The following is a 13,442-nucleotide window of genomic DNA, read 5'->3' on the forward strand; positions in this document are numbered from 1 at the left end:
GTGTGAGCTTCTCTTATGAAGTCTCTTTTTTTTTTTTTGAGAAGGGTCACTTATCAAGTCACGGGACAGATATACCTGATTAATCGGTATATTCTTAACTCTTAATTAAGATGTATTCTAAGATAATGCACTGATATTCCTTATTCTGTTCACAGTCCATTCGGTGCTTTAAATAAATTAAAAAATAAAATCAGCCAAAAAAAATATTAAAAAATAATAATTAAAAGAAAAATTTACAAGCCATGCCAAAGAAGTAACTTGTCTTCAATATGGTATATAATAATACATTAATACTTGATCCATGTTCCACGACTGCAAATCTTATGAATCAGCACAGTGACCAAGCAACCTTGTCTCACCAATATTAGAACAAAATCAGAATATAAAAACTTTTTTTTTTTAATTAAGAGAAAAACAAGGATGTCAAAGCTTTATGAGAATCATTTTGCTATGGGCAGCATAGCAAAACTCATTGACATGAACACATGCATATAGTCCTAAAACTACGGACAAACCATGTTTGCTTATTAATGGTGATCGTTGGTAATTTAGACAAAGTCAACAAATTATACTTTGGCATGTTATTGCAGCATGATTTGCCAAAATTATTATGGTTTTATTAGCCTGATAATTCTGTCATTACAATTAAATGTTGTTTTTGCACCGTTCGTGACAAAAGCCTGAGTTGCGAAGCATAATACGTTAGCTCAAGCACTTGCTATTCTTTAAGGCTTTGTTTGGATGGAGGAGTGGAAAAATGGGAGGATGGAAAATTGTGGAAGGATGGAAAAGTGGGAGGATAGAAAATATTTAGTTTTCCCTCTTATGTGTTTGGTTGGAGGGGTGGAAAAGTAGGAGAATGGAAAACTCTTTTGTTTGGTTGGAGAGAAAAATGGAAGAATGGAAAATGTAATTTATATAAATTGACTATTATACCCTTGTTACATAATATGTAAGAAATAGATTTATTTGTACTCATTAAATAATATAAAATTTACCACATCATATATATAAATTTATATTTATATTTTTATTATTATAATGTAAAAATTACATTACAATTTTTTTTTTTTCATGTTGAAAAAAAAAAAAAAAAAAAAAAAACAACAGAGGAGAACCTGGACTTCTCTGGACGGTGTGCTAGATGAGAAGATGAGAAGGGTATGAATGAGGGTAGGTGGGCAAAAGTCTTCAGCTGGGTAGGTGGAGGGTATGAATGAGGTTACGTGGATGGGTATTACGGTAAAATAACAATGAGGGAGTTTTCCCTCATTGATTTTCCTCCCGATTTGGGAGGAAAGTTTTTGTGGGCCCGGGAGAGAAAAGTTTCTCCCGGGTTTTCCACTCCTCTGATTTTCTCCCCATTACCAAACAGTGGAAAACTGAGTTTTCCACCCTATTTTCCCTCTTATATTTTCCATCCTCCCTATATTCCACCCATCCAAACACAGCCTAAGTGTTAACCAGCACGACATTATAAAGAAAAATCTCAGAATATACACAGCTTTTTATAATTTTTTATACTATAAGATCGTTTATTTCAGTAATATTAGGGTCATCAACGCATAAATATGAGCTAGAGCTAGCCTAAAGTTTTTTATTTTTTTTGGTATTGGACTTACACACATTTACACCCCCATCAACTTGTCAATTCATTAAGGTCCTAAATGGTGCATATCTCTATTCTCTAGTAGAAGTTGGCAAGTGACAAATTGCAAGTGTCAATAAAAAAGGGTTGAGCCATCAAAAGTTTAGTTCGAATCCTAGTCCTCGTTTCGCTACGTACGTAGATTTTAATTTCAACCCAACAATTTAGATATCATAATTTTCTTTTAATATATATATATTTTAAGATAATAAGAAAGGAAGAGGTGATATTTGAACCACAAAAGATGTTATTATTAGGGGTGTTCACCAAACCGCATAAACCGTACAAACCATAAAAACCGCACTAAAACCGCCCACAAAATGACATAACCATACCACACCGCAAGTCATAGTGCACCGCATTGCATCACACCGCATGGTATAGTGTAATTTGCGGTTTTATAATAAGAAAACCGCACAAACCGCACCCTCACTATATATTAATATATTTATTTATTTTCAATATTAAATATATTATTAATAGTTTAATAACCCTAGTTTTCAAAAAAAAAAAAAAAGTTTAATAACCCTAGCAAGTGTTAACTAGAAAAGCCAACCTAAAATAAAGAAAAACTAGCTCAATAATTTAAAACTTGGCCTCAAAAAAAGGGAAAAATTACTTTTGGACTGAGTAGGAAAAGCCCAAAATTTGAAAAGTATACCGACTTCAAACCCCATCTTATACATAGTATCGCACATGTAACCGCAAAAATGAGACGCGGTGCGGTTATGGTTTTGGCTAAATTTTAAATCGCATCACACCGCACATATGACCGCAAAAATAAGGTACTGTACAGTTATAGTTTTAGCTAAACTGCACCGCAAAATACGGTGCTAAAATTGACCCAAAACCGCACTGTAAACTCCCCTAATTATTATTATTTTTTTGAAAGTCCCCTAATTATTATTATTGAACTATCGCTTTCAATTCCATATCATAATATATGTTGTCACGGACTCACTGAGCTAATTGTTTATTTATTTATTTATTGCTTATAGCAAGTGGGGGAGGGGGATTCCAATCAAAAAAATTTATTGGCCGAACTGCAACACGTGGCATCTGCAAAGAACCTTACATTGTTGGGTCCGTAGATCTACAGTTGCCCCAACCCACAGCTTGTGATGTGTAATCTTCTTCAAACTCCTTAGGTTTCTTGACTTGCATCTTGCAATTCCCGGTGATATATAACCTGAACTTGCAATAATTGATGAAACTTGGCATGCTCCAGGTCCAAATGGAATACTTGCCTCCATTAAGAATAATGATAAATGGATGAGTGATGCGATTTTGGGCCATCTCTAAGTCTTACATTGAAAAATAGATCTTAAATTGAGAATCTGTGTTAAAAAAAAAAAAAAAAAAAGTGGTTAAGTGTCCTGATTGCAAAAATTGGGCATAAAAAAAATATTAAAAAAATTCAACAATAGTAGTCAATGATCAATGATGATTGGTCAATGGTGATGACATGGCAAGCTAACATGAGAGAGAGATAGAGAGAGAGAGAGGTCACCTGGTTGCAATGGAGTTGGTAGGGCTGCACATGTACATATACTGAGGTTGTCAACTTAATGAAAATCCCTATTGGTCCAACATTAAAAAAAAATGCAGACTAGAATGTTCGTTGTCCTTTGCATTGTTTGCATCGATTCTTAGCTAAAAAGTAAAAAACCAAAGAAATTTACATATCCATGCCTGTACGTTTCCACTAGTCCAATCATTTGCAAAAGCTTGGTTTAAATAAATTTTGATCCCTCTAGTCAATTCTGTCCATTGGTTCCAGTTTTATCATTATATAATTTTTTGAATTATTTTTTATTGTCACCTCTCTTCAACATCGATGGTAAGCAATTAAAAAAAATCCAAAAAAAAAAAAAAATCCATGCAATTAAAGCCAGTGTACCTACCGGATTATTTTAATTCCTATCCTTTTTTTGACTTCAAATCCCGTGTATAAATAGTCCCATAACCCCACGCAGCATGCAAATCAACAACAACAACAACTACAAAAAAAGTCATGGAATCTAGAAGTGCCATTCTTTTATCATCTTTGCTTTTTTCTCTTCTCCTAAGTACTACTTCAGCTCAACTTAGCAGTGACTTCTACAAGAACACATGCCCGAATGTTGAATCATTAGTCCGCTCAGCTGTCACAAATAAGTTCCAGCAGACCTTTGTGACTGCTCCAGCCACTCTTCGACTCTTTTTCCACGATTGCTTTGTTCGGGTTTGTAGTCTTATTTCACACAGCAAATTTCAATTCATTTTTTGTCCACGACTGTTGAGGTAGTAAGATGCGCTAATTATACAATAAAAATGATGTCAGTGATAATCTAATATGAAAAAGATGTTGCATTAATTACAATTTGTCATCCTGAAAATCTTTTGAAATTTGATGTATTTATAGTATTGATAATTATCATTTTTGGTTTTTGGTAAAGACCTTGTTGGTTGGAATATAATCATGGTGAGTTTGCAAGATGAAACGTATGTATTGAGATATTGGCTTTCTTTGGCACAGGGATGTGATGCTTCAATTTTGATTGACTCACCAACTAATACAGCAGAGAAGAATCACCCTGATGATATTTCTCTGGCTGGTGATGGATTTGACACTGTGGTCAAAGCTAAGGCAGCTGTAGATAGTGACCCTCAGTGCACAAACAAAGTTTCCTGTGCTGATATACTAGCTCTTGCCACTAGAGATGTGGTTGTATTGGTATGTGGAAACAAAACGTTGGTTTTCTCTTCAGTTCATTATTTTCAAAACGATATACTTATATAGTTTTGAAAACTTTTGTAACTTTTCAAACTCTCAACTAATTTATACGGTTATACCTATATGGTTGAACTTCTACAGTCATTATAATCAAGCACCAACACATTTAAATAGTATATGCTTTGACATGTAATACAGACAGGGGGACCATTTTACGCAGTCGAATTGGGGAGGCGTGATGGGAGGATATCTACTATTGCTAGTGTTCAAAGGCATCTTCCTCAGCCCTTTTTCAATTTAGACCAGCTCAATTCCTTCTTTGGCTTTAATAATCTCACCCAAACAGATATGATTGCATTATCAGGTACCTGAAGTCTTCAAGCCCTTTGTTGTAGCTCTTACAATTTTCTATGTAGCATAGATTTGACAATTTTTAAACTTTGATAGATACAATAATAATGGGAAAATGATAATTTGAACGCTGTATGTTTTCATCGTAAATACCAAATGATGTTAATTAAATTACAAGACTTTTAGCAGATTTAACGTGTTTTTAATTAATTGATCTAAATTATAAGACATCACAGGCATTTCCAGAATAAAGTACACGTGTTACTTCCTCATTTTATATGAATGATGAATCCTATTAAATAACTAGACCTAGAGAAATAAGTAACTTGTCACTTAATTTTAGTGTACAACATCAATCATAAATATACTGATGTGTAATGTAACTCATGTTATCTAACATGCAAAGTTTTATGTTTCCATTAGGTGCGCACACAATTGGGGTTTCTCATTGCAGCCGTTTCTCCAGACGAATCTACAAATTCAGCCCCAAAAACCCGATTGACCCAACCCTAAACTTGACATATGCTTTCCAGCTTAGACAGATGTGTCCCTTAAATGTGAACCCCATAACCGTCATTAATTTGGACCCAACCACACCTAATAAATTCGACAATGCTTACTACACAAATCTTCAACAAGGAAAGGGTCTCCTAAGCTCTGATGAGGTATTGTTCACAGATGCAAGATCAAAGTCCACAGTCGATTTATTTGCATCAAACAATGGCGCTTTTCAACAGGCCTTTGTAAGTGCTATAACCAAACTAGGTCGAGTTGGGGTTAAGACTGGAAATCAAGGTGAGATTCGGCATGATTGCTCCCGGATAAACTAGAGAGAAGAGAAGAGAGTTTTCTTCTAGTTTTGTTAATTATGACTGTATCACAAATCTATAAGTTCGCACTGAACATGATATTTCATTTTCATAAGCTTTTTTTAATGTAACTTTCAGAATATAATAAAAGTGATACGTTCAAGCTACAAAAAAATAATGCCAAATCAGACAATGTCATACGAATTTTAGAGTACCTAAAGAGGACCGTTCAAAGCTAATTTTTTTGACTATACTAGCGATAAGCAAAGGTTGCATACTAAAGTTGGCAGGAGCTAACACGTCCCAGATTATATATATTCCTTTCAATTTGTTTTTGCTTACAAATGTTTAATATATATAATCATATGACTCTAAATTTAGATTAGCTAAAAAAATATTTGACGAGTAGTAGGCTTTAGATATCAGAGCTCCTACCAGAAGTGATAGATAGCTCTGACAATAATGATCATCTTTAGCTATGATTTCAACATAAACCTTATACTACGACTTGTTCACAGAGAGAGAGAGAGAGAGAGAGAGAGAGAGAGAGAGAGAGAGAGAGAGAGAGAGAGAGAGAGAGAGAGAGAGAGAGAGATGGATTGGAGGGCAAAAGGGTCATTTCGCCTTTGCTTGGCTCACAAGAAAAACCTCTCAAAAGAGCTTGAGACACTTGTTAAATTTATGAACCCACGCTAGATGCCTTGTGTTCAGGACCGGCCCTAGGCCTAGGCCATGGCCTAAGGCCCCTTAACATAGAAAGCCCCCTCAAATTAAAATAGGGCTAGTAAGGGTATTTTCTTTCTTCTTCTTCTAATTAAAAAGAAAAGTGTGTAACTTGCACTTTTTTTTTACTGCATAGGTCTTATAAATTGATATATTCGATCATAATAAGTAATTCAATATTCATTTATTCTTTTCTTGAAATGTCACATTAGTTTGTAAGTTTTTATAGTAAAATTTGTAGTACTTTAGCATCTTCTTCACAAAAAAAAAAGAAAAAAAAAAGAAATACAACACAATCACCAATTCACCATTAAGTGAATGAAAAATGCTAAAACTAATACAAATTTTATGACAAAAAACATACAAATTGATCAAACAATATAATAAATGAATGTTTTCAATAACTTTTATTTATTGATGACTCGTTAGTTTGTAAAACCAACATGGTAAGTATCACTAGCTCACTTTGGATGAATTAGTCTTATTAATTAGTAAGAACTAATAATAGATTTGAAATAAATAAATTATGATATAAAAAATAAAATAAATATCATTTAAGTGATATTTAGATATAAAAAAACCCATTTAAAATTTTCGTCTTAAGCCTTAAACTATCTTGGGCTGGCCTGCTTGTGTTAAACATAGGAGCTTCTAAAAAATTCCATGTTTGTTGAATAAAAGGCCTCACCTAACACTATGCTTTTTCTTCATCAAATAATAATCAGTCACCATTAATAAGAGACACAAAGAAGAGAAGAAGATGAGAGATTGAGAGAAGCAAGAGAAAAGAGAAAAGAGCCTGAATGAGAGAGGAGAGAGAAGAGTGGAATAAAAAAATAGTTTTTTTTTTAAAAAAAAGAAAAACATGCGACAGTACCCTTCTATTGTAGCATGTTGTAAAAGAAAAATTGGATCTTGGTACATTTGATGAGGGATGATTTTTGGTTTCTTGGTGTGCCAAATGCTAAAAATTTAGCATTTAGCACACTTAATGCCAATGCTTTAAGAGTTTTCTATGTTTTTTAGAATACTTTTTATGTTCCCATGCGTTTGGAAAAATTTGGCCCCATGAAGTTGTTAAACATCAAGCACAGCCTCTCTTTCTCTCTCTTTCTCTAGAAATCTCTAGACATCACTTTGTAGAGCCACAATTTGACTAGAGCCTAGAAGATTGTAGAATTGAAACTATATATAGAGGCATAAAGAAGAAAACACTAGAAGTTGTCATGAGTTAGATATTAAACAAATAAAAGCTAAGGCCTAGAACTACTAGAACTCTACTGGCAGAAATTAGTGAAGCTAGAAGCTTCAATGTCAGTTACTTAATCGGCCTCTAAGAGCAACTGCATCAGTTCGTGCAAAATTTCTGTATATTTTGCAACAAAAAAAACATACTTTTTCTATTTTACACACCTACTTTTACAAAACACCAACATCAGTTTATTTATTCTATCATCTATTTTATTTAAATTATAATATTTCTTTAATTTTTTATTATATCAAACAAACCACTACCCACGTGGCTCCACCCACCTCTTTCTTTCTTTTTCTGACGCCAACCCACTCTTTTTCTCTGAACCATCTCCTTCTTTCTTGTTTTCCTTTTCCTTCTTCCTTCTTCCTTCTTCTCTTTATTCTTTCTTTTTCTTCAATAGATTTCTCAAACTCAAACCAACCTCACCACCGCCATCATCACACCGCCGCCAACAACCAAAGTCAGCCCTAGTTGCAGTGACCCACCACTGCCACCTCCGATCTTGATGTAGTGCTGCACAGTCCCCACTTGACTTCATCTTGGTTTTGGTTAATTTTGGAGTTTGATTTCATATGGTTCTTGTTGATTCTATGATAGGTTATTACTAGTTTTAGTTTTTGGTTTTTTTTATTATGATGGGTTATTGCTAATTTTAGTTTTTGGGTTTTTGTATTTGGGTGGTACTACCACCTTGATCTATGGTTGAGGCTAGGCAGGGGTGGTTTTGTGATTTTGTTGTTGGAAGAAGATAGAGATCGGTGGTTGAGGCTAGGGCAGGGGTGATTTTGTGGTTTTGTTGTGAGAAGAAGACAGAGGAGAAGAGCAAGATGAAGGGGGGAGAGAGAAAAAAAAAAGAATAAAAAAATCATTTGCACATGAACAGTAATCATGCATATATGCACGGTTACTGTAGCAGTTTTGTATATTTGCACATTTTTGCAAGCATTGATGTGGGTGTTTTTTGGGTTAAAATGTGCAAAATTAAGCACTTTTTGTATTTTGCAAACTTTTGCAACAACTAATGCGGTTGCTCTAACATGTATAAATAGGAACTTTGGTTCCCACTTGTGATATGTGAAGTGTGAAGTGAAGAAAAGAAAGTCAAGAGCTAGTGTGTAAGTGTCAGTGCCTAGGTGTCTAGAGAATTAGTGTGTCTCTTGTAAAAGCTTGTATTTTTGTATTGTAACTAGTCGCAGACCCGTGCGTTGCGTGTGATAATTTTTTAGATAAAATACTATTTTAGTCTCTAGACTTTATAAAGAGTTTTAAAAAAAAAATTTATCATATTTTTCATAATCTTGGCTATAACATTTTTTCCATTATCATATATTTATTGGTTGATGATTTGCATAACATAGACATTAAATAAGAGGTAAAACTATTCATTGTGTATGAAGATTATGATTATATATATAATTTCCCTAGTTAGAGTTTGATTAGTTTTAAGTTTAAATTTTGTATTATTATATTTAATTTTTGATTATTGATTTAATTAAGTGAATGTAATGGTTGATTTTATAGCACTATAAAGTTTTCAATGTCCTCTGTATAGCCATTTCTATTTTATTTCTTATTCCTCTTGACCACCTTTTTATTTTCCAAATAACGGTTATTAATTGACATTTGATTTTATTTCTTTTTTTCTTCCTTCATTTATTCTTTATTACTTTATATGTTCCCTTCCTAGTTGTAAATTTTATGGTTATCAATAAAAAATAGATATCATGGATGGTTTAAATAGTTATAGATATAGTTACGTTAGTAGTATGTGAAAGGTTTTTTTATCTTCTGAATTTTCAAGGAAATATGAAAGGTATTTCTCCAGTTTGGTCTCAATCAATTATAATATCCATAATATATTAACGGAAGTAATAATGAGCCTTAAATATTTTTAATGTATGAAGTGGTTAGGTTAGTGGCACGTCAAAGGTTTTATAAAAAAATTTTTTTAAAAAAAATTCCAAGGAAATGTAAAAGGCCTTTTTCAGAAAAAAGAAATTGTGACTTTTTGAATTGTAAAAATATGATTGTTTTACTTACCTTGTTTATAGATTTCATTATTAAGTTATAAACATCTAAATTAAAGTAAATGAATATATAATGCAAAATTATATATAAAGTTACAACTGCACAAGATAAATATGTATAGATATATATATTTTTTTAATTCATGAATCATTATTTCATTTTTTACTTATAAATATCTAAATTAATTTTTTTTTTGAAAAAAAAAATCTAAACGAAAATAGATGAAAACTTAAAATTACCTAGGATGAACGTTTAACCACTGCTAGATGTGTGTCTAGCCAGGATGACCCTATATCACACAAATATTTTGATTCCTCTAATGTATGGTAAAGTAAGGCAGGTTTGTGTCTAGCCATTTTCTTGATTTGTGCTGCATAATTTAATAGTATGGAGGATGTAATTGGATTTAAATGTTGAATAAAATAATATGAGAGGAAAAAAGAGTAAAAATAAAATATATAGCAATAAACATCAAATTATCCAAGTCATTCTATGTAATATAATAACATTATATTATTATATACTATATGTATAATGTAGTAGGATAATATTTAATCAAAGAGAATATAAAAGATAACAACTTAAAACACAAAACTAAATTACATCAACCCAAAGTAAAATTCTAATTAACACAAAAATTCATCAACCTAAAAAATTGATGCAATAAAAATAAAAAAATCAAACAAAAAATGAAAAACAAATTGAGAGAGAGAGAGAGAGAGAGAAGTAACCTTTTTTGTGTGAGAAAACTATGCATAGAATGAAAAAAAATGTCAAATTTATAGTAAGATGTTGAGAATAAGAAGAGTCAAAATAAAGGAAGATAAAAAGGTAGAGAAAGAATGATATTAATGTAGAAAGTAGTGGGGAGATGAAGAGGTAAAAGGAAATGAGAGTTTTGGAAAATTAATAATAAAAATAATGGTTAAAAGATATTTTAATTTTTAAATAATTAAGTCACCTTAAATGAGAAAATATTTTAAAAAATATATAAGAAAAATTGAAAAGAAAAAAATTATGACGTGGCTACTGATGTGGCTCAACGTGAGTATAGCAACATTAAATGCTACGTTTCAGCTTTTAGTAATATATAGATAGATAAGAAGCTTCTGGAGTCTTTTGGCTAAATATATGGGCACCATTCAAATTTATTTGAAAAAAATGAGGAGAGAAGCAAATATCAGCAATAGTATTGTTGAAATTCTAAGAAAAAGTATGAGAGAGGAGAAAGAAATGACATGATGGAAGGAGAGAGAGAAAATTGAATTTTGGTGATGTAGTTACCTATATTCCTGCCAAAATGCAAGCTGCCTAGGAAGAGTGCTAGAAAAGGAGAGAGAAACAAATAGGAATTGTGGTAATGGAGTTGCCTAAATTGTAGGGGAGAGGAGAGAGAAAAAAAAAAGAATTAAGACAATGGAGTTGCCAAAATTGTGGGGGAGATAAAAAAAATTTATGGCAATTGAGTTGCTGAAAATGTAGGGGAGGAAAAAAAAAAAAGAATTGTGTCTCTCCGAAACTGGAGAGGAAAAAAAAAAGGCAATGGTCTATGGAGTCACCGAAATTGTGGCTTGTCATAATTTTTTTTTTCTCTCCCTTACCATTTCGGCAACTCCATTGACCATTCCCATAATTTTTTTTTCTCCAATTTCGGCAAGCCACAATTTTTTTTTTCTCCCCTACATTCTCGGCAACTCAATTGCCAGAAAATTTTTTTCCCCCCACAATTTCAGCAACTCCATTGTCTTAATTCTTTTTTATCTCTCTCCTCTTCCTACAATTTCGGCAATTTCATTGCCACAATTCCTTTTTTTTTTCTCTCTCCTTTTTGGGATGCATTTTGAGTAGGGATTTCGGTAATTACTTCATTGAAATTCAATTGTCTCTCTCTCCCTCCATCACATCATTTCTCTCTCTTCTCTCATATTTTTTCTTAGAATTTAGACCACATTATTGCTAAAATTTACTTATCTTCTCATTTTCCAAATAAGTTTGAAGTGTCCATATCATGAATAAACTTTATTTTTTACAATGCGGTGTTGTACTTTTTTGGGTAAAGATAAAAGAATTTTTTGTGTGCTCTATCACATGTTTAGTTCAACAGAAGTTAGCCCAAAGCCCATTAATATGGACCACAAAGTCATGGAGCCAGCCAGTAAAATTGGCCGACTTGGTCTCACCACATGATATTGGACAAATAGAGACCCACAATTGGGTCAACATTCAAATTACTTAAAATCTTCTTTTTTCATTATGTCGACCAAGCCCATGCATGCGTGAAAGAGAAAACCATCCAAGGTTAAAAAAATAAAAATAAAAATTTGATAGAGATATGGATTAAAGGGCAAAAGAGTCCTTTCACATTTACTTGGCTCACTAAAAAGCCCTCTCGAAAGAGCTTGGAAACATAGAAGTAGGGCCGGCCCAAGGCCTAAGCGTAAAACCCCACCCCAAAAAAACAATTCCCCTTAAAGGAAAAGACCCCACTTTCAATGGTTAAAGACCGAAAATTTTATAAGATTATATATATTTTTTAAAATTTGTGCATTTTTTTTATTAGTGATGTTAAGGATATTACAAATTTTACTATTGGCTAATAAATTGCCATGTTATTATATCACAAAAAAGTGATTTAAATATTCATTAGTTAGATTGATGAATTTCATTAATGAGAGTTAATGTCATATCATATTGTGAATATTTTATAGTGCTTTTAATGCATTTTTCCTTTTCATTTTTATTAAGACTCTCAATGTATGAGACCAATAGAACCCTAACCCAATTGAAACTCTAAAATGTTTCAAAAAAATGTTGCAAATGTATTAAATCATCAATTATAGATTAATCTCTCCTAATAGTTAGACACTTTAATTTTTGTAAACTAATACCCTACAAGGCCATACGCCAAATAATATCTATCTCCCTCTCTTAAAAACAAGATATAAAATTAAAAATTAGATTTTAACTTTACTTAACTATGTATCGTATATCCAAAATAAATAATTTTTTTAAATCGTAATATATTTTTATTAATATTTATGGTTCTACTATGATATTCAATTCTCTATATGATATTAACATTAGTTTAGTTGGTATTATTCATCAAATTATGTATTTAATGTATCAAACTAACCTTGAATTGATTAGTATTAAATAATTTTTTTATTAATATTTAAATATTAAAAACCCCGCATAAATTTTTTTACCTTAGGCCCCAAATAATGTTGGGCTGCCCCTGCGTAGAAGCTATGTGATAAATATAGAAGCTTCTAAAAGAACACCATGTTTGTTGAATAAAAGGCCTCACATGACACTATGCTTCTTCTTCATCAAATAAGAATCAGTCACCATTAATGAAAGATTATTATGTTCCCTTAAATTTAGCAAATTGAGAAGATAGTTTTCTCTTTAGGGAAGCAATTTTTTAAGTAGGTTGCTATTTCTAGAGGAAAACCATAATCAATGCATCATTTTTGGGATGGACATTGTTCAATGATAAAGAACATTAATGCCTAGTAGTCATAACTGATTTTCCTCTCAGTTAGTAGGGTTTTGAGTTCTTAAACATCACTATAAGAGCAAAAGGTATCCCAACATGAGGGGGGGTGAATTAGATCAACTTATGAAAAAAAAAAATACAAAACTTTCCTACACTTAAAACATACTTGCATATTAATATATCCTAGCTCTTTTGAACACTTGGTGGATATGAAATACTTCCTCATGAATTACTGCTTACACAAATAGGGGTGTCTCTTTCTTTTTCATCACACCCCTTCTATTTTTCCCTTTTCCCATTGAAACTAATACTCAATTTTTTCAAGTTATGAGAGTTGGTTGCAAGTGTTTTTCTCTCTTTTGCAGGTTTGTTAAGTATTGCATAACCTCAAGATGCGCTACTAGATTTCTTCA

The 13,442-nt window shown here is 32.1% G+C and overlaps 1 protein-coding gene across 1 annotated transcript; it reads left to right on the plus strand.

Annotated features, from left to right (window-relative positions):
• The first annotated feature begins 3,623 nt into the window (after window positions 1-3,623).
• LOC126706836 (peroxidase 16-like) lies at window positions 3,624-5,699 on the plus strand. The gene is made up of 4 exons (XM_050406389.1): window positions 3,624-3,872; window positions 4,167-4,364; window positions 4,563-4,728; window positions 5,139-5,699. The coding sequence occupies exons 1-4, from the start codon at window positions 3,663-3,665 to the stop codon at window positions 5,543-5,545; spliced, it is 981 nt and encodes a 326-aa protein (XP_050262346.1). The 5' UTR covers window positions 3,624-3,662; the 3' UTR covers window positions 5,546-5,699.
• The last annotated feature ends 7,743 nt before the right edge of the window (window positions 5,700-13,442 follow it).

Source organism: Quercus robur, chromosome 11 (assembly GCF_932294415.1).
Source record: "Quercus robur chromosome 11, dhQueRobu3.1, whole genome shotgun sequence".
Classification (NCBI taxonomy): domain Eukaryota; kingdom Viridiplantae; phylum Streptophyta; class Magnoliopsida; order Fagales; family Fagaceae; genus Quercus; species Quercus robur.